The 21,837-nt window shown below is 35.8% G+C and overlaps 1 protein-coding gene across 3 annotated transcripts in view; it reads right to left on the bottom strand.

The window, feature by feature from the left end:
- Positions 1-21,837, bottom strand: part of LOC102228331 (protein unc-13 homolog B-like) — a 148,554-nt gene that overhangs the window by 12,766 nt on the left and 113,951 nt on the right. Inside the window, exons 28-41 of one of the 3 annotated variants that reach the window (XM_023343565.1) lie at positions 17,567-17,693; positions 16,422-16,518; positions 13,840-13,983; positions 9,046-9,123; positions 8,817-8,894; positions 7,906-7,926; positions 7,666-7,707; positions 5,861-5,893; positions 5,742-5,756; positions 5,599-5,628; positions 4,690-4,713; positions 3,545-3,589; positions 2,466-2,480; positions 2,330-2,350 (exon numbers count right to left, since the gene is read on the bottom strand). In XM_023343565.1, the coding sequence (XP_023199333.1) occupies positions 2,330-2,350; positions 2,466-2,480; positions 3,545-3,589; positions 4,690-4,713; positions 5,599-5,628; positions 5,742-5,756; positions 5,861-5,893; positions 7,666-7,707; positions 7,906-7,926; positions 8,817-8,894; positions 9,046-9,123; positions 13,840-13,983; positions 16,422-16,518; positions 17,567-17,693 (770 nt within the window). Of the gene's footprint in view, positions 1-368; positions 390-2,329; positions 2,351-2,465; positions 2,481-3,544; positions 3,590-4,689; positions 4,714-5,598; positions 5,629-5,741; positions 5,757-5,860; positions 5,894-7,665; positions 7,708-7,905; positions 7,927-8,816; positions 8,895-9,045; positions 9,124-13,839; positions 13,984-16,421; positions 16,519-17,566; positions 17,694-21,837 lie in introns of all 3 variants that reach the window. The other 2 variants (XM_023343563.1, XM_023343564.1) reach the window with 2 other exon arrangements.

Raw genomic sequence — 21,837 nt, 5'->3', positions numbered from 1 at the left:
GAAGTTGTCTCGACTCTGAAGCAGCCAATCAGATATCGGGATCTGTACAGAAGCAGCCAATCAGAGATCAAGGTCTCCGTTAGTCCCACCCACAGAGTTTAATGGGTGAAAATGACCGTTTAAATTGATGTGCTGAAAACACTGAAACATAAAATAATGTATTAAATGATGAAATAATTTTATCTAACTTTTAAAATGATATGAAACCATTTAATGAGTCATTCATTTTAGTAAATGAATGACACATGTAAACAATTATTTCATCAGTTACTAATTAGGCACTCTCCACTTGTTATATTCCAGTACCAACAATCTATATCTATCACATAAAATGGGAAGGAAAGATGATGTTCACTAAGCAAACAAACCTTGTTGACTTCGTCTTTTGACTAAAAAGCAAACCAAACAAAAAATAAAACATTAAACGACTACCATCTAAGGAAGCCTTTTCTCCCCGTTATGCTAGCAACAATCTAAAAGCACACTCAGCAGAGGTAAATAATGGACAAATAGATCCAAAATGGGTTTCTAGCAGCCACTAATGGTAGAATTAAGTGGAAACACTTCTGGGAACTGTGGGAGGAAACTGGGTCAGCAGACAGAACCATTGACCCGGTCGGCTTTAATTGGGTCTCAAAGTCATCACACACAATGTCAACATATAGAAACATGAACATCTTTACAGTTGATTTGTGGTTATTTGATCTAATAATAGGATTTGAATTATGTTCTCCTCTAAAGACATTAAAAACTCTAAAAATCAAGAATAAAAAATGTCTCTTTAGTTTTTATCAATTATTTTAAAGCTGGAAAAAGGAAAACAAGCTTAACAGTTTCAATCAGGATGTACAAGAAGAGCTTTTGAATTCTGTTGTTTTTCCTCTCCATTCACATTTATAGTTTTAATCTACATTTACATTTCCTAATTTTAAATGGAAAGTCTTGGCATAAAAAGAATAAAGTGAGCTTCTTCTGGGTAACTGGTGGTTTGTTTTATCACCTTTTTTTCTTCCACTTAAGTAATTAATAATGTGATTTAAGAACCCACCTCTTTGGTGTTAGACTCCTCCTTTGGCAAAAATGAGGATGAAAACATTCAAGAAAGAAGTTATGCAATATTTTCCTTGCACAATAAACAAATATATTTATGGTGAGTATTAAAGCCAAGACTTTTTTCATTTTGGGAATAAAGTCATAGTTTTATGACAACAGTGCTATATTACCAGATTAACCAGATTAAAGACATAATATTATGAGAATAAAGTCGAAATAATATGAGTATACAGTTATAATTATATGGGACTAAAGTCAGTGTTACAAGAATGAGATAATATGAGAATAAAGTCATAATACCACAATAAAGTTGGAAAATGAGAATAGTCGTAATTGTGTGAGAATAAAATTATTCAACAAAGTCAAAATAATAATACAAGAATAAAGTTGTAAAAATGCAAGAAAAATGTCTATTACCAGAGAAATGTTATAACAAGGTTGCATATTAATGAAGTAGTAACTTTATAAGAATTCCCCCACAAACAAATGATTAAAAATCAAAATGACGAATGTTGACAATCATTTGCAGTTATATATCGGTGTCAGTTTTACAAATGAAAAAATCCTTAATATTTTAATACATCAGCATCAAATTCTAGTCAGTAGCAGGACTTTGAAGCTATTGAGCAAATGACTGAGTTGGATTTTTTAAACTATCAATGCTTTTTTGTGTGTATTTTTCTACTTTCTTCTGGTAATTTTATGGCTCAATTGTCATATTAATAAGCTATATTCTAGTAATAAAAAAACTTTTAGTCTGGCCCCAATAATCATAATGTTTCACAACTAGCTGAGGTGTTTTGTTTCAAGTTAAAACATATACTGTATGTATTTAAAATAAACTAATCATTAAGGGAAATAAGTAACTAAACCTGCCAGTCTAAAGTGTAAAGATAAGCCGGTTCAGGAAGCAATACAGTAAAGAAACGCTAAAAGGAAGTTTTCCCCAGATGGAGGTGAAATGAGATCACAAACCTGCTTTTCTTCATCTTTCTTTTCAGCCTGTAAGGACACGTGTGTGTGTGAGCCAGAGCTTCTTCTGTACATCCTCACACACACTCTAAGCAAAAACAACATGCTGGCGGCCATCTTGTTCTATCACTTTCAGAAAGTTCACTGAACTTCTCCTAAAACAAAAACTAATCAATAATGTTTGATAGACTGATATGAAAAGTTTATATCGTGCAAATTTTTTTCAGCCATATTGTTTACCCCCAAAACTGGCTAAAGATTTGTGAAATACTATCAGGATGAGGAATTAGAAGCACAAACAAACCTTTTCCTTTTTGGTTTCGGTCTGAAAAGAGATTGAAATATATTAAAAAAAAAACGAAATAGAAAATTGGTTCAAATCTTAAATAAAAACCAATAAAGACAAATGTAAATGTCAAGTTATTCTGTTTATGCCTCACCTTCTCTTCGTCAAGCTTTTGACCAAAGAAAGGAAGAACAGAAAAACATGACAGTTTAAATAAAGATAAGAGGAGGGAAATGGATTAGGGAGAGCAACTATCCTGCAGCTTTTGGATGCAATTCTTGCCAAAACGGCTGAATGGAAGCGGCCATTAACCTGATCCAGCTGCAGAAGAGACACATCTGAAAGCTGCAGGACAGCGGCGCACGGAAACAAGAGACCTGGTCAACACAGGAAAAACGAGGATAATAATGAGCCAATGGGAGGATTTCCATGAGCAGTAAAGGTTTGTTAAATAAATGAAGATAGAAATAAGGATGCAAGTTATCGATTAATGAGCAAATGTTATCGATTGACTAGATATTGATTGATAAGCGGACATTTTATTAAAAACCTTTTTACTCTTGTATTAAAAAAATCATGAAATTTCAACATTATTTTGAAATAATGTTGTATTTTCACATCCTCGCCTTCGTAGCAAATAAGTAATTTTTTGTTGAGAAGTTAACGCTGCTCCATCAGGCAGCTCGGTTGAAGGAAGCGCAATTAGGAGGAAAACTTTAATGAGTTTGTCGAGTTTTATTTGAAAGAAGAAAAGCATAAAGTGCCTTGTTATGGAAGATTAGGGCCCCTAAACAGAATTTGAATTTTTTGTCAGACTACTGAGATTGAAGCAAAAATTTGGAGAAAAACAAACAGAATTCAGATAAAAATTGGATTTCTGAGATTATACCCAATATTTGGAGAAGAAAGTGAATTCCGAGAAAAAAGTCAATTTTGAGAAAAAGTCAAAATTGTGAGGAAAAAAAGCTGGAATTAGTTTTTTTTAGAATTTTTTTCCTGGTTTCTGTTCCGTTATGGCTCCGCCATCTTTGTTTCTGTATCAACTGGCTCCAGTTAAGGACGACCAGCGTCGCCCTCTGCTGGACGGCAGCCTAACTAAATACGTAAAGGTCTAAACGGACATTACTAGCTAATCAGTTGCATCTAATTTTAATCTAATAAACCATTAATCGATAATTAATCCTAAGTGGATTAATTGTTTGCATTCGCAGTAAGAGACCAAACAAAGCAAACCTTCTCCTGCTCGTCTTCGCTCTCATCATAAGCTGAGGAGTCGTCCTACAGGAGGGCAGATAACAACTGCTCTTATCACAAAACAAACTAAAATCTATTCAATTCAACCAGATTTCACCAACAGCCATGGGCTCAGTGATAAAACATTAAAAGGAAACTCCTAAAGTCTGGTTTCTTCTACCACTATGGGAGACGTTCTGTGCTCAAAAGAAAAAGTTTGAAATATCTCAAATGTTTGGTTTCCACTTCAGCTCCCTCTTCAGTCATCTGACTGCAGCAGCCAGAAACCCACATCTTTTCTCTGAGATAGAATAAAATATGTCTGGAAACTCCATGTAACAGCAGGAAGCTGATCGTTTTAATTTATTTAGTCTTTTTGACGTCTATAAATGAGCACAGCTGCAGTTTCCTGCTCTGATGGGATTCTTTGTCTTTCAACTCAAACAGAAAGGATCACTATAACAAAGAACAGCTCAAAAAACGTATCGGGAAAAAGTTTAATGCGTTTTCTCACTTATTTCAGAAAGTGAAACTCATATTTTATTGATTCATTACAGAAAAAGACTGCAAAATACAATTGATTATTCTGATTATTATTAAATTGGCACATTCCGCAAATTCATTTAAGCCTTTCTTTATTCAATATTAGAAATCTAACCAAGTCTAGTTTCTAATTCAAATATTTTAGTAAACTTCAAATAAGGCAAAACTAACTTACAAGTAACTTTTCAGCTAAATATACTTGTTTAAGTGTAAGTCAAGTTTAAGTCAATTATTAGTTATTGTTTAAGTAAAAAATTCCTTAATAATGATGAAAATGTTCTATTTCCATTAGTAGATTTGACTTACAGGATGCAAAAAATGTCTTGTTATAAATAAAATTAGAACTTTTAATCAATATTAAGAAAATATTTACATAAAACAAGCTCCTTTTTGTTGCTGAAAAGCTACTTGCAAAACAGTTTTGTTTTACTGTAAGTGTACTAAGATATATTAGAAATTAGACCAAAAACACTTGGAAAGATTTTCTTTTATTCAAATCTGAGTCTCACTTTGTGAAATAAGTTAGAAAAGTTACTGAACTTTTTCACAACATTTAGCATTTTCAGCTGTTTTTGTACACAAAACGCAGCGGCCCGACTGACCTTCTCCTTCTCTTTGTTGTCAACCTGCGACGGGACAGCAGAGCAGAGAGAGCGGCAGAGTTACAAACTGCTCTCTTTAGATCACATGCCACAAATAAAAACATCCGACACAGGCTGGCACAATTCTACAGAACTAAAACAGGACTCTCTCTTTTTTTTTGTTTTGTTAGAGTTATTCTGATATTAAAGTTAGAATAAAGGTCAAACTTCTGATGAAAGTTAAAATTTAGAGGAAAAAGTGAGAATTCTGAGATCAAAGGCAGAGTAATGAGAAAAAGGTTTAACTTTTTCTTTTCAGTAGTCTTCAAAATGTTTCTCCATCACAAACTCCCAAATCCCAGTTTCCAGTTTTCAGCCATTTTGTGTTAAAAAAAAAACTTTTATCACGCAAAAAAATCTAAGAAAATGTTTAACTGGGGGTTTGACTTAATGGTTTGTGCAGTAAATATTTTTGTGTGTATTTATTTATTAAGAAGCATGTGCACTTATCAAAACAACTAAACAAAGTGAATGTTTTAAAGTGGCCTAGTCAAAGTATGAACTTCAAATTAAACTCAATTGAAACCTTACATGTGTCTGAATTAAAACAATTTTGAAAGAAGAAATGAAGCAACATAAAAGACTCACAAACACCTGTGAGTCTTTTCAAAGTTCTCCGTTTGACTTTCACGTTTTTAATGAGTACATTTAAACTAAAGAAATACTCGTATACTAAAATAAATACAAGTAATTCGTTTTGGGGGAATTACTTTTTATCTTAAGCTCAGGTTTAGTTTAAAAACAGAATCTAAAGTAAAAAATAGAGAATATACGGCATAAATACTCTTAAAAGTAAGATTTTTCCAAAAAGTTACTCAGGTAAATGTAACTAGTTACTACCCAACTCTGTTGCCTTTGCTTTAGTCTTACCTCAGATCCCCCAGAGTCTGAGCAGCCAGACTGACATTTGGTAGAATAAAAATAAAAAAAACATTAAGAAATGAAACTAAATAAAATAATCAAAGAAATGAGTCAGTAATTAAAGAAAACGAAGAGCTCAGTGATCTTCTCACCTTAGAGTCCTGAGACTGAAGGCGGTGAAGATTTAAACCAAAAGAACCAAACAAAGACGGTTATTTTAAACATAAAGACTATGAAAGCAGGTTTTTATTTTCTGCTACTTCCTACCCACCATGCCGTCTTCTCCTTCGTTATCGCTAACGGCCTGCTGGCAACAAGCGAATGGGAAATATCGGGGAATAACAGGGAATAACGGGAAATAACAGGAAATAACAGAAAATAACGGGAAATAACAGGAAATAACGTGGAATAACAGGAAACAACGGGGAATAACGCAGAATAACGGGGAATAATGGGAAATAACAGAAAATAACGGGAAATAACAGGAAATAACGTGGAATAACAGGAAACAACGGGGAATAACGCAGAATAACGGGGAATAATGGGAAATAACAGAAAATAACGGGGAATAACGGGAAATAACAACAGAAAATAACAAGGAATAACGGGAAATAACAGGAAATAACGTGGAATAACAGGAAACAACGGGGAATAACGCAGAATAACGGGGAATAACGGGAAATAACAACAGAAAATAACAAGGAATAATGGGAAATAACAGGAAACAACGGGGAATAACAGGAAATAACAGGAAATAATGGGGAATAACGGGAAATAACAAAAGAAAATAACAAGGAATAATGGGAAATAACAGGAAACAACGGGGAATAACGGAGAATAACGGGGAATAACGGGAAATAACAGGAAATAATGGGGAACAGCAGGGAATAACGGGAAATAACGGGGAAGGCAGAGAATAACAGAGAATAACAGGGAATAATGGGAAATAACAGGAAATAACAGAATAATGGGAGATTTAAACAGAGACAAATGAAAACAGACAAAGAAACGTAAATATAGAGGAATGAGTCCATGTGGAGATCTGATGAGTAACAGAAGTTAAATACATCCATCCATCAGTTCATCCATCCATCGCTACATCCATCCTTCCGTCCATCCATCCATCCATTACTAAAAATAAATGGTCTATTTCAGAGAAACAAATATCTATTATTTATAAATTTTATTACATCTTCAGAGGAGAAGAAGAATCTAGATTAGCGCCTTTATAACGAATTAAAACTATTTTATTAATTAGACGGGCAAGAGTTTAATGCAGTAACCAGTTTATGTCACCAGGTGGCATAGTTGAGTCATGAGGGGAATGTAACCTGAACTACATTCATGATGACATGAAATGTTGGAAATACGATGGAAATGTTTAAATAAACCAAGATTGCATCAACAGTGTAGCTGTTTTGATTTAGGTTTTCTGATCTTGAAGCATATTTTCTTCTCATTTATGTAACAAAAACCTTGAACTTGGTAGCGTTGAAGGAGATGTAAAGTTTCCGTTGTGACTGTGTTCGTTCAGAGCACTTGGCTCTAATTTTGATTCACAATGAATAAAAACGTTGGTTTTTCACAGGCGTCCCTGAGCTCCACCTCGTACGTCACCTTTGACCTTATGGAGTAAAAATAGCAACACTCCTCATTATTAATATGCTTCTGGACAGGATTAATATGAAATATATATAATAGGTTTGACCCATGGAGCAAAACGTTTTAGCTTAAGAACAAAGGACGTACATCTTTATCTCTGACTGTATCGGCAATTTAAAAACTGGTTTTAAATAATAAAACAACAAATTTAACATATTTACTAAAAAAAATGATAATAATACATACTGTATATATTTATATATATTATATATTTGTGTAATTTTAAAATAAAACTGCATCTCGATGTTCTTATTGATAAAAGTTGAGTTTTCTGATCATCCTGCTTTGAAAAAAACGATTCAAATAAATAATTAAAACTCCAAATTAATAATTTTATGTAAACGTCTGACAACTGTACCTTCATATAACATTTCAAACACAAAATGAAAAACTCAGTTTATCCATAAAACCCACCTCTTCATCGCATTCGTCAGGTTCCTCCTCCTCATTCTCAAGCTTTTTGGAAAAACACGCAGCAACGGATCAGTTGGAACGGGAAATTTTTTGGTTTGTTTTTTATTCGTAGGGAAAAGAGGAATTGTCAGAAAGAGGAAGAGGAGTCTAAAAATATCCGAACGTACAGACTGCAGGGAGGGAAAAGGTTTATCTTCCCACTGACAGGAGGAAGGAGGGTGAGAGAAAATTCAGACGTACCCTCTCCTCCTCAGCTGTTAACTGCACAGGAGCAAAGAATCAGCATTACTTCTGACATAAAGTTACTATTTTAAACCTCCAGCTTTCATATTTATGCTAACAAGACTTAAAATTATGAAAAGTTTTCTTCACTTTGATATCCGAAGAAGAGATTAGCATTTTCTCTGAACATTCAAAGCTTGACTGCAAAAACACAAAAACTTTCCAAATATTTTCGTTTAGTTTTTAGTTTAAACATCTTAACACATTTGAATCAAGACAAAACTAACTTAGGAGGTTGTTTTAGGTCATTAATTCCTTAAGAATTATAAAAAGTACTACTTCCACTTGTTGAAAAGTTATGTGTAAGATATTTTTGTCGTATTTCAAGTGTACTAAGATATTTTCACTAGAAACTAGACTAAAACACTTGGTAAAATTTTGAGGATTTGCAGTGTAACACCTGCTGACCAGTAGTGGGCACACTTCCACTGATCCGCTAATTTTGCATTTAGCGCTTTAGCATTTTTGCTAACATTGAAAAACATTTAGCGCACTTAGCTTCCCATAATTAATGTTTTCTGGATGAACCCTAAACCGCTAATTTATTTGGCTGTTTTGTAAACTTTCAGCTAAATAAAGTTTGATGTTTTGGTTATCAATTATTAGTAATACATTGTTCCCCCAGGAACCGCCATCTTGGTAGGCTGCATGTCCGTCTTAGCTTGCAGATAAAAGCTACATTAGCTAAGCTAATTTTGCTAGTTCTGCAGTAAGCACTACAGTAAATATCACTGATATTTATCTTAGTATTACACAGATGGAGTCAAAAAAGTAATTTAATAATTCCTCCAGTGAAATCTGGATTTGAAGAAGACATTCAAGTCGTTTCAGATCTGTGAGTTAATGGTAGCAAAGGACTGTGTTGTTACCTGTTTTGCTCCCATTGACTCGAACATCTTCTCCAGCAGGACCCTCATCTGCTGGACGTTGTTCATCAACACACAGGGCTGCAGCAAAACACAAGAGACGACTGATTTAGAAATAAAATAACAAAAACAGACCAATCAAGTGATCAAGGCAAAGGAAAGAGAATAAAATCAGGTTAATTTGAGCTCAAAGAACCACAAATGTTATAGTTTTATAACAGAAGCTACTCACTATCTTCTCCTTCTCACAGTAGGATGGAAAGCTCTTGGCCAGAACCGCACAGTACTGCAGCAGAACCTTGGTGATGGTCTGTGGAAACCCAAAAAACAAGAGAAAACACTTTGGGATATACTGGAGATTCTAAATGTTGGAATCTTTTCCTTTCAGAAAATAATAACGCTGCTTCATGAAGCTTGATTTTTTTCATCCATTCCTTGGAAGAAAAGGAGCCAATCACAAGCAACAAGTCCAAATATTCCAGGAAACGAAATAACAAAACAAAACTATACATAGTACACTAGAATTTTGCAGCCTAATACAGAGTAGTTAAGCAAACAAATACGTTTACTTTGTGCATTTCAGGAAACATTTCTATAATTCTTGATCTTTTCTGTGACGCTGCTCAGTTCTGCCTACTTTGAGCTTCTTTCAGAATGATGATTTTAGGGGATCTGTCACTTTAAATTCAAATGAGCTGCTCAACTCAGCCTTTAAACTTGCACATGAAAATGGCAACAAACAAATGCGCAAACCGTACATTTTTGAAAAGCATAAGTGGAGCCCCCTTCACAGCCAACAAGAATGCAGCAAGCATTTCCTGGATGGTAAGTCGACAACAAAACACTTTTCTTTTCCAGTAGCCATTGTGCAGCGTACCAGCTGTCTAAGCATGCTGGAGCTCAGCTGGGGTTGCTAGGTAACAGACTGGGCTTGGCTGGGTTTGCTAGGTAACGGGCAGTGCCTTCTGATTTGTGATGTTACATTCTAGAGCACATGTGTCAAACTCAAGGCCCGCGGGCCACATGTGGCCCGCTACGTCATTTTATGTGGCCCTCTCCCCCCACCACCGTTTTACAGCCCTATTGATTGACTTAAAATAGGTTTTGAGCACGAATTGACTACAAACTACATCTCCCATAATGCCTTCCCGATTGTTACCAGCCAACATTACGGCTTCTCGCCACTAGAGTGCAGCAGAGTCACCTCAAGCTGATTATTAATTTTCCCAACGAATAAAACTGAAACATCGACAAGCTAACAAGCTAAAGAGCGAAGTTCCGTGATGTTTCAATCGAGGACTTTTACCGTCTCCTGCCCCCTGATTTGATGCCACAGCTTCGACTCCATGCAGCTCGTGTTTTTTGTCCATGTTTGGAAGCACCTATCTGTGCGAAAAGATGTTTTCAATAATGAATTTAAACAAGACCAAACACAGATCGCGCATTACTGACGAAAACCTACACGCCGTTTTGCGGATTTCCTCAGCACAAGAACTAAAACCAGACATGGACGAACTGACCAGGGGAAAACATTGGTAAGCACGAACAAACTGAATTTAAATATGAATGTAAAACCAAAACTCAGTATACTGGAATATGCATATAGTTTATTGATTTTGCTTGTTTTGTGTTTATTTACACAACACAACACAATGAGGATGTGTGAGTTGGTGACAGGGTGAAGAGGATCAGCGTTGTGTTCAAGGACAGGCAACATCACCTCATTGTTTTGTTCTTATGTGAAATACATGTTCGTTGTGTAAGAAATAACGAAAAAGTTTTGTGAATGAAGTTGAGAGTTAATATCAAAACTTGTTTTTATTCTTTGTCTGCTTATCTTTAAAGCAGACAAAGATTAATTTTCCCAGGGAATAAAACTGAAACATCGACAAGCTAACAAGCTAAAGAGCGAAGTTTAGCTGAGCAGTTTAAAAATACTGAGCATATTTTTAAACTGAGCAGTAATTTTGCATCCATGCAAATGTAATATTTAAAACTTGAATACATAAAATCAGTCATTTAACAATATGAGGTGTTGTTTAATTTATTTTTAACATTGTATTTTAATACATTTATGCTAGGGTTGCCCAAGTCTAGTTTTCCAGACCTTTCACTCTGCAACTTTAGATGCGTTCTTTCTCTATCACACCTGGATCATTGACTCATTCATAGGCCTCTACAGAACTGAGTTGCTGCTAATGAGGGAAGTCAACTTTTTGTCTGGGGTACGTTTTAGCAGGGACGCATCTAAAAGTTGCTGCACTTGGGCATTCCTGATTTATACCGTCAATGTGGCCCTTTGAGGGTGGCCAATATGCTGAAGTGGCCCTTGGTGAAATTGAGTTTGACACCCCTGTTCTAGAGGTTTTTGAAACGGCTCATTTTCCAGACACCAATAAGAATTATAAACTTATTGACAAATAAAACCCATGTGGGTGGTTATTTCTAAGTGGTTGGTCTGTTTTCAGAAGCAGTAAAAACCCAAATGGAAGAATTCAAACATGGAAAATGTGAATTTTGCAAAATACACCCCCTTTAAAGACCAACATCTACTCCTTTGATTATGAATTAATTTATGTTTTCTGTGCGTTTTCTTCTTTTCTTTCTAACTACTATAATTTATTTTGTTCTTTCGGTGCATCCTGTTTTAAAATGCTATATAAATAAACAATGTGAACACTGAACTTTTCTAAGCTAAAAAGCCAATATGTTATTGGAGCAGCATGAGGTTATTTTGACTTTTGAACAGATCCAGACTCCATATTATCCCAGAAATTACTCTTAGACAGCAAAGAAAAAAGCTCGGATGCTTATCCAAAGTTGTTTTTTGTTATAAAAATGCAGATTTCAGAATAAAACATTCAAACAAAAGGTCAAGAAAATGTTAACAAGCGAGGTTGCACAGAACACTCTCTCCTGGTGAGAAATCCTAAATGTCACATTTGTTTACGCCCAAACCTCCGTCGGCCACATTTTTAAGAAGTCAGCGGTTTAATTTACGAGTTAAGACGGGAGCTTATGGACAGGAAGGACCAAAGTTGTGCCGTTTTCCCCTCAGAGCGTCCAGAACTTGCTGTGACAGATTTCCCGGCTTTCTGCTGACTCAGCTGGACGGCGGGCTCATGCATTAAACATTTGAGCCGTTAGCAGCCTGCAGTAAGTCCCTCCGTCTGTCTGTCTGTCTGTCTGTCTGTCTGTCTGTCTGTCTGTCCAGTTAGACGTCCCTGCTGCTGTCTCTGCTGTCATAAAGATGAATAACTACTGTTATCTAGATGAGGGTAAGAGAGACAACGCTGATGGAACTAGTGACAAAAAACGTTTGCAAAGCAAATCAGAGACAAAAAGGGATAAACAAACAGGGGGATTTTAAAAAGACATAAGTGGAGCTGAATAAAGAGAGAAGTCATTCACTGGCAAGGGACAGAGCGATGGCTACATTAGCCTTTCTTTACGTAATGAGTCCCACATCGATCCAGCCTTAACGGCCATTAGTTTTAATGGAAATGCCTAAAAGGTGTGAAACTACAGTACATCTGAGTATAACAGAAATGTTAAACTGTTGGTTTACATGAACAACTGGTGTGAGGAGGTGAAAAATGACCATAATCTGCAGCGGGGGAGCAATTTTAGGTGAAAAAATCAACACACCTCTTCGTCAGAGGTGATTGGAGAGAGCCCACTCTTAAAGGGAGCAAAATTCACTTTTTGAAAGTTTTTATGTTTCCATTTGAGTCTCAAATGCTTCTAAACACAAACCAAGCACTTAAAAAAGAAAAAAAAAATGCAGTCATTTTCTGGCAAAAACTTTATGTTTTCTGGTGTCTGGAAAAGGAGCTGTTTCAAAAACCTCCTGGTTATTAAGTCATAATCGAGCATTACCTAGCAACCCTAGCCTAGCCCAGCCTGTCACCTAGCAACCAAAAGCAGATCTCCAACACATTTGGTCAGCTGGTTTTACTTGTATGCACTGTACAATGGCTGCTGGAAAAGACAAGTGTTTAGTTGGTGACTTACCATTCAGAAACCACTTAATGCATTGTTGTTGGTCGTGCAGGAGGCTCCACTTCTGCTTGTCAAAGATCTGTGGTTGTTTAATTGCACAATTGTTTGCAGCCATTTTCTCTTGAGAGCGTAAAAGTTGAGGCCAGCAGCAGCTTAATCGGATTTCAAGTGACAAATGGCCCTAAAGCAACTCAAAATGCCAGAACTGATCAGATTAAAATCTTTTTATCTAATAGTGATTCACGAAAGAATAAAAGGTCACCTTTGTCATCATGTGAGCAAATATTTGCTAAATCGGCACAAACTGTTTAAAAAAGGCGCCTGCATGTAGCAAACATTTGCATCATGTTGACACAGACGTCTTTCATGAGTTCAGAATAATAATTTTCAGCCGTTATTTAAAGATTTACTGTGTCTGGCTTCTTCAGCAGCAGAATTACCATGAATGTTGTAAAAGTCGGATACAATGTGACTTAACAGACTGAAGACACAATGAAAACAATCGAATATGTGTCCATTTAGCTCCAGATGTGGAAGTGGGACAAATCAAACTTTTTGGGGTGAAAAGATTGAAATTGGGCAATTCAGACTGGCACGAAAAAGTCGAATGCAGGTTGAATTTGGGCAAAGAAAAAAGGGAATTGGGTTGCATTTCCCTGCTTGTTATATTTTGCCACAGACAAAAGAGAAATCCTCCAACCACTAAAAGTTGCAATCAGTGTCTTCTTTTGAAGTTTTTGAGTCATTTCCTTGGTGTAGCGCCCCCACAGGCGGGGAGGGGAACAAGTTTTTCAAATGGTTTGGTTCATTTGACACAGAGCAGTGTGAAAGTGAATTGCAGAAGCTGAAAATGTAACAAAAGTTGCAACTTTGTCCCCAATCCTGCTCCAACACAGCTGGATCAATTGGTTGAGTTAACCGTTCAGGGTAGATGCCTGGTAAGGAGCTGGTGATCTGAGCACCGCATGTAAAAGCTGCAGCACTCTATAAGACTGGAGTTGAGCTCAAATCTCATTACCCTCACCTTGGCGAAGCGTCTGTTATACTGGGCCACCACTGTGGGATCGGGACAGTCCAGTTTCTTGATGATCTCAAAGCTCTGGTTGAGCTGAGTGAAGATGTCCACCACTGAACTGGAGAACAGAACGTGCTCCGACGTCTGCTGGAACTGCAGGAAGAGTCAGAAGACGACACATTTCTGTAACTACAGACAAACAGCTGCTCCACATCTGCTCTGAGACAATCTAATCGCTGCACTTACAGTATTGAGTGTCGCTATACAGGAAGTCATCAGATGGGCGGATAAGCTAGCTAAAATGCTAACTGTACCCAGATAATTAGAGAGTCAAATTTCTGGCTTCTGCTGTTGGTTCCTTTCAGTTCTCACAGCAAAAACACAAAATATGACCAATTTCTGGTCCAGATTCTAGTGCAAATATCGTAATACTCTGGAAATAAGACAAAACTAACTTACAAGTAATTTTTCAGCACAATATATGAGCTTGTTTTAAGAAAATAATTCTTTAATCTGACATGATCAATTAAAAAGTAATGATTTCATTGGTAGATTATTTCACCTATAATATCAGAAAAATGTTTTGTAAGTAAATCTACCAACAGGACTGGAACTTTTCATCAATATTAAAGAATTATTGACTTAAAACAAACCCTTGTACCTTTCAGAAAAGTTACTTGTAAATTAGTTTTTTCTTATTTAAAGATATTTTCTCTGGAAATTAGAACAAAAATACTTGGTAAGATTTTGAATTTTTTGCAGTGCTCTAACTCTTAAGACATCACAGGTTCAAAGAAATTGACGAGATCAATGACATAAAAATGGCATCATATTGTTTCACTCAAAGTATTTTTACTACATCATTATTTAAAGATGATAAAGAAATCTGACATGAAAAACAGAGTATCTATTAATTTAAAAGAGGTTTAATATATACATTTTCATGAAATACTTCTTACTAACTAGTGTCATTTGGTAATTATAAATAAAAGCAAGTGAAAATCTCACGCGGAGTCCCTCAGGGCTCCGTTCTCAGTCCACTTTTGTTCAGCATCTACACAATTTGACCAGCTCAGATTATGAAGTTCTACATAATCTCTTGTAATATATATTATATATACTGATGACATACAGTTTTATATTTCCGTGTCACCACTTGAACCAGATATATATACACCAAATAAAAAGACACTTATACATTTTTCCCTCACTGTCTGCAGTTAAACTTGTCTTGTTTTAGGTAAGTTAGAATTACCCAAATCACTTGTATTTGTTAAATATCAAAAAAAATTTTTTTAGAGATTTATTATTGGATCAATTTATTTGATGTGTATTGATCATTGATGATTTCACTCTATAAAATGTAATGTTTGCTCTCTAATTAGTGACTGCATGTTGTTTGATTAACCTTGTTGCTGAAATGCAACAAGGTTAATAAACTTTATTGATTCGTAATGGGTTCAACAAAACAAAATCAAAACCTAAAGTGTTCAGTGTTAAACTTTTCCTTTATTAGAGTGAACTCCAGCCTCTCAATGCCAAAAGGCTCTGGACAAAAAGTGCAGCTTCTGAAGAAACCAAGAGCTCAACAGACAGCGCTTGTCCATCATCCTGTAAAACTGGGTTCTCGGTGGCCAAAAGAAGCGCCGGCTGAACCTGAATCAATAAAACGATCCAGGAGGGAGTCTGTGACCTCGAGGTCATCAGACAGAAGCTGTAAATTAGCTGCTTCTGTTCTGCTGCTGTGCTCAGGGTCCAATTCAGCAATCTGATAAGAAACTCTGAAGAAGACAGTCTCAGTGTCGGTCCAGCTGCCGGAGGCAACGAGAACCAAAACTAACGTGTTTGGTGTGAAAACTGGATTTGCTTTCAGGGAAATGTCCTGGAAGAATCCTGCTGTTTCTCCCCTCTTTTGATTTATATTTTCATCCATCGCTGTCAGTCTGTCATACGTTCACCTTTAGACACCAGCTTCACACTTAATTTTACTCTCACAAATCAAAAACTGAGACCATTTTGAACTATAATAAGATTAATTTTCTAAACATTTAACAGTGGAGCTGGAATACATTTTAAATATCCAAAATAAGTAAACAAAACATCCAAAACAACAGTAATTAAAATGGATTATGAAGTTTCTGTAACCAATAATAACAGGCAAAAGAGGCAGGTAGTGCTGCTGTTTGCAGCGTTTTGCAGACTTTTCAACGACATTAAAAGGAGAGCATCTCTTTAACAACTGTTGTTCTAACGAATATTATCACACTCATTTTAATTTATCATTCCATTAATTGATTTATTGCTTATTGTGACAGGCTAAGTCACAATAAGATCTGGAATGATCAAAATTAGAACTACTTTTTTAAAGTCTGTTAGTGAATCAGTTTTTCTGACCCCTAGATTAATTTATTTGATTAAAAAAGTTGAGTGTTTAAGCTTCACCACATTGAGTTTTGCAGTAAGAAGCGACATGCAAGAGGCCAATCTTGTGGTTCAGTTCGTAGGATGCAAACATTGTTGAATTACAGTTTGTGGAGCAAGTTAAATGTTTTTAATTAGTTATAGTTGATTTTTGTTAAATGAAAACTCACCCCTTCTCTCTTGTCTCTCTCCAGAGCTCCGGACATGAACTCCATCGACACCTCCTCGTTCTCGGCCAACCAGGCCAGAACAAACTGGAGGAACCAGCTGCAAAAACGCAGACAAAACAAATGAAAGACGCCTCACACCTTTACTAATAAAGATGTCCTGAAGAAAGGGGGGAACCTTCCCAACCTACCACCAGGTAGAAAGAAAGGTTGATCCATTGAAAGAAAATTATGACGCTGCAGTGATATTTAGCTAAAGTGGACATATTTTGCAAAATTCACATTATTATACTTCCATCGGGGTTGTACTGCTTCTAATATCAACCCAAGTGCTTAAAAAAACCCACAAAGCCAGTTTTGGTAATAGGTTTATGTTTTTTAGAGCCTAGGAAGTGAGCCATTTCAGAAAACTCTGGAGTGTAAATGCGCCGTTACCTAGCAACCCCAACAGAATTCCGCACGTCACCTAGCAACCCAATCTGAGCTCCAGCTTGTTTGGTCAGCTGGTTTTATCACTGCATACGCTGTACAATGGCGTATGCGTATGTACTGGAAAAGACAAGCGTTTTGTTGTTGACTTACCATTTAGAAACCACTTTCTCCATTCTTGTTGATTGTGCAGAAGACTCTACTGCTTTTCAAAGCAGTACTGATGTACATTGTGCATCTGCTTGCAGCCATTTTCACTACCAAGTGTAAACGTTGAGTTTGGGTTTTTGATTTAAAGTGACCAAGAGGCCCTAAAACAGCTCAAAATGGCAGAACTGAGCAGATAAGTCTCTTTCATAATGATTTTGTGCAAAAAAATGTCTGAACATGATTTTTAAACCCCCATAAAAGAAGTTGTTGAAATGGCTAAAGACTTTAGCACTGTGTGACATCTGCTATTCAGTAGCTCAGTATTTCCTGTAGTTTGGGAAGGAGCATTGATAGGATTGTAGAAAGACAAAAGCTAGTAGGGCAAACATTTGCTTAGTTCAGAGTGAATTCAAACCCAGAACCATCTTGTAGCGAGGCAGCAGCAGTGCTAACAGCCGCTCCACTGTGTAGCTCGATACGCAGCACATTGGGGACAAATTAAACAATCGATCAGAAATTGATGGGGAGGAGCTTCCCTTTGAAATAGGGGGAAAAGAAGAGCGTCTTACGCGGAGTATTCAGGCACAGCGTCTGCGAAGGCGGGCAGCTCCTTCACGTACTCGTTGTACAGCCACTTGACTTTGAAGTGCAGGTTCATGTAGTCTGAAGACTTACACAGCTTATGGTTCTCATGCTCTGAGAAAGAAAAACAGAAAAAATATACTGATTAAACAAGAAAACAGCTTAAAGCTGCAGAAAAAGACCTGTTTTTATCAGAACCAATCCATATAAATGAACCCCACCAGACCTGACGTGATATATTTCTGGGATTTTGTCATTTCAATGATTTTTGATACTGACTAGATTCTTATTAATATTGCATTGCTATGAAAGGTGGAGGAGTAAGTGTCTATTTTCCATCAAAAATATAAATTTAAGTTCATGGCAGCCTATCAAACTTGCTCTTGTGATTTTATATATTTTCAGTGATATTATGTGAAGTTATTTTGAAAGTATTTACCATCATTAAAGTGCAGGATGATTTTAAAAGTTAAATGGACATCAAGAACTGGGGTATATTAGGCAACATTTAATTATTTAGGGTTGCCATGCAAACAAAAAAAAGTATCTATAAACATTTTATAGCTTATTTGTGGTTTCACAATCCTTTTATTTTGTTTCATTTTTTAAATTTTAGATATAAATGTTGCCTTTCTTGAACTGCTTATCATTTTTTTTATTGTTTTTCTTTATTTTAATGCTAAAGTGGAGTAAAAATGTGTTGTTTTTTTTATTTGCTTAGTTGATAAAAATCAGGTTGAAAGGGTTAAACAGGTGTTGTTGCTGGTTGAATTAAAATAGTTCTGCAAAGAAAAGTGGGCCAAAATTCCTCAACAGTAATAGAAAAACTTATTGCCTATTATTGGAAATGCTTAATGGAGTTGTTGCCACCAAGAGTACAATAGAGGAAAATTATTTTTTCAGAGAAAACCAGGTTGGATTTTATTATTTTTTCCCTTAAGAAGTAAAATCAATTTAAAAACAGCCTTCTGTATCAACATTAACTCTGATATAAAATTGGTGTTTGATCATCTAAAACATGTAAATGGGACAAAAAAAGCAGACTAATAAAAATCTGTTTCAGTTTTTCTAAGGCTCTGTAATTACTGGTTTGAACAAACAAGAATAGAGTTTTATCATTTTTAATATAACACTAGTCTGTTTATCTACCTCATTTTTTCTTCAAAACAACATTTTCAAATTGAAATATTGAAGAAAAAGACAAGATTACTAGAATTTCTTGAGATAAATGAACAGCCTACTCTTTAATTCAGATTTGCTCTAAGGTATGTTGCTGTTCAAACAACATAAATCTGATTTATAAACACTGAGAGCTGCTGCAAACAGTAACAGCAAAATAAAAATCACACACAAGTTTTTATTTATAAAGACTTTGTTTTGGACCTTCATTCATCTTATGCCAAACCACCAACACTTAGCCTAAGCTAACCAATACGATTACATTCCTAACTCTAACCCGAGCTTAAAGATGTAAAATGTAACTTTTAGAAAAATATATTTTTTTTAAATATTGAAAGTTTCACCATGTCGGGGCAGTATTATATGAGACAGGTAATCTGTGAAAAGATTTAGCGCCTCTGTTTTCTCCCAGTGCTAACTGGAAATAAACAATCAGAGCCAAGAGGCAGGTCTTAGCACCGTCAATCACCGTCCATGTGCTGCTGCTCATCCCCTAACCTGTTTCTCTCTGCTAGCATAGCTTGTTGTGAATGCTAAGGCTGGATAGCATAGCCACCAATGACGGCAGATAAACAATTTTAGCGTGAAGTTGTTAGCACATTTAGCAGCAAGTACATGAGGTTGATTGACAGCGTTAAGGCCTGTGTCCTGGCTCTGATTGGTTGTTTTTGGTCAGGAGCGGTGCATTTCTTCAGACAGCAATAATAGCTTTGGGAGAAGGTGGAGGAGATCGATCTTTCCACAGATTATCTGTCTCATGGTGACAGTTTTAACAAATATGTAAAAAAATATTTTTTAATAAAGGCTGCATGGTGCAGCTTTAATTCACACACCGATCCCTAACTTTAATTCATATTTAGGACATAACTTTAGACCCTAAAAGGCTTAGTTTCCACGGAGCGGTATGACACAGGTTGGTGTGCTTCAGTACGCCATTTTGTCTGTTTCCATGGTAAAAGCGGCATTTTTGTGGAAAAAAAGGATAAATGCTAAAACACACACACTCACACACACACCGTCTTACCAGCATAAAAATCAACTCTGCGGATGTGAAATGTGGCAGGAGCTGAGACGGCAACAGAACAATGAGTGAAGCAGAGAGAGTTCAGAGAGCGAGAAGAAAGCGTGATGCATTAAAACCCTTTTAGGACTACCATTATAAAAGTCCGCATGAGCATCTTTTTACATTTTTGGATGCTGCAGAGTCATTATTAGGAGCACTCCAATGTTCTTTACATCTATAAAATCCTTATAAGTCCTCCTTTCCAAGTTTGTATGCCATTTATCAATAATAACTGATTAAAAATAGAAAATTTGCAAAACAATAACAAGAACTCCATCCGTTTATAATTTTTTTGACATATTTTTGTAAATATGAAGAGTTTCCTAACTTTATTTACCAAAGTTCCCAATACAAAAAAGTTGCACACAAGCCTTCTAAACCAAACACAATTTATTTGGAGTTTTTTCAAAGCTTCGTTTCAAAGTTACAGCCAATTTTCTAAAAACAATAAAACGAGGGAAAATAAAAAAAATGCTTTTATCAGTGCAATCAGAAAAAAGAAGTGCAGAAGATACATTGCACATTGGACGAGCTCCAAGACTTCGGACGCAGAGTAAAATCTTCTTACTCCGTGTCTTTCCATAATTTTTTTTTTTTGGGTGTTTGCCTTGCAAGAGCAGAGCCAAATAGCACGTGCAGGAAACGGAAATGACTTTTATGAAATCTCACCTGAAGTCATGTGACATTTCATGAAATCTCGTAGTATTTCATTCTGTCAACGTCAGAACAACACAGGAAGTGATTGGCCAGACCCGAGCTGATCTACAAATATAGGGATGGATGCCACATCATGTTTGTGGACCCATCCTTTTTACTATAAATCTGTGAACTCGTCTGCGCGCGCACAGCAACTCGGGGGGGATGTTTAGGGTCGGAAAAGGAAGCGCAATTCTTACAGTTTAATATGCAAAAAAAAAAATTGCTCTACCTTACGTGGTTCGAATTCTACCGGCATTTGAAAAATATGTATGCATCTCAGATCGCCGGCGATCTGGTAGCCCGAATCGGGTTAACAAACAGAGGAGGATGAATTTATAAAATAACACTGAGATCACACAAATTCAGAACCGGAATAAAATAATAATATCAATAATAATAATATCACTATTTATGAATGATCTAATACTTCAGGATAAAACATGTTGCAGGACTTTCTACAAGTCTCAGTAGAGCTACAGTGAAGGAGCTTTACATTTATAAATAATGTAGGTTGAGGAAAGTTTGACTATTTGCTTCAGGAGTTTGAGAAAACACAGGAAGGTTTTATTTAGTCATATTAAATATATGTTTTCATGTAGTTTCAACCCATTACAAGGAGATTCTCAAGACAAAGGCACTTTCACTGTGGCCACATGTTGCTGCATGCTGTTGCTGTCAGTTAGCTGCTAGCTGTTAGCATGACAGCTAAGACAACCTAAAAATCTCTATCGCTCATCAAAAAAGAAAAACTGCCATGACTTAGTAACTAGAGGAAAGCCACAAATCTTGATTTCTAGGCTAATGCTGCTTAGAAACAATTGTTAGCGGCTAGCTACAAAGATTAGCTAGATAAACAAATACTGCTGGTGCGCTAACCCAGTTAGCATCAACTTGTTAAGCTCTCAGAGTGACTTTCCAAAGAGAAAAAACTCCTAAATATTCTGAATATATATTTTATTTTTCTTAGTTTAGTTTTATTTAACCTTTATCTAAACAGGTTGTCTATGACGGCGTATTAGAGCCAATGTACATAGAAAAAAAAGATTAAATCTCCACCAAAAATCTTGGAAATTTTGAGGTTAATCTTAGAAATTTTTGCCTATTCAAACTCAGACATGTTCTTGTTTCTTCTAGAAAATTTGAGAATTTTTTGGCAGAAATGTTCTATTTTCTATCTACAATGGCTTTCATATTCTGTCTCATTTTTTAAAAAACATAAAAAAAATACATATTTAATTTGTTTCAAATTTCATTTTAGGGGTTTAGTGATAGTAGTCCTTAAAGTTTTGATAAAAACAAATTATTACTTTTAATCTT

This window comes from Xiphophorus maculatus, chromosome 12 (genome assembly GCF_002775205.1).
Source record: "Xiphophorus maculatus strain JP 163 A chromosome 12, X_maculatus-5.0-male, whole genome shotgun sequence".
Lineage (NCBI taxonomy): Eukaryota > Metazoa > Chordata > Actinopteri > Cyprinodontiformes > Poeciliidae > Xiphophorus > Xiphophorus maculatus.
This window is presented reverse-complemented; position numbering and strand designations above follow the sequence as displayed.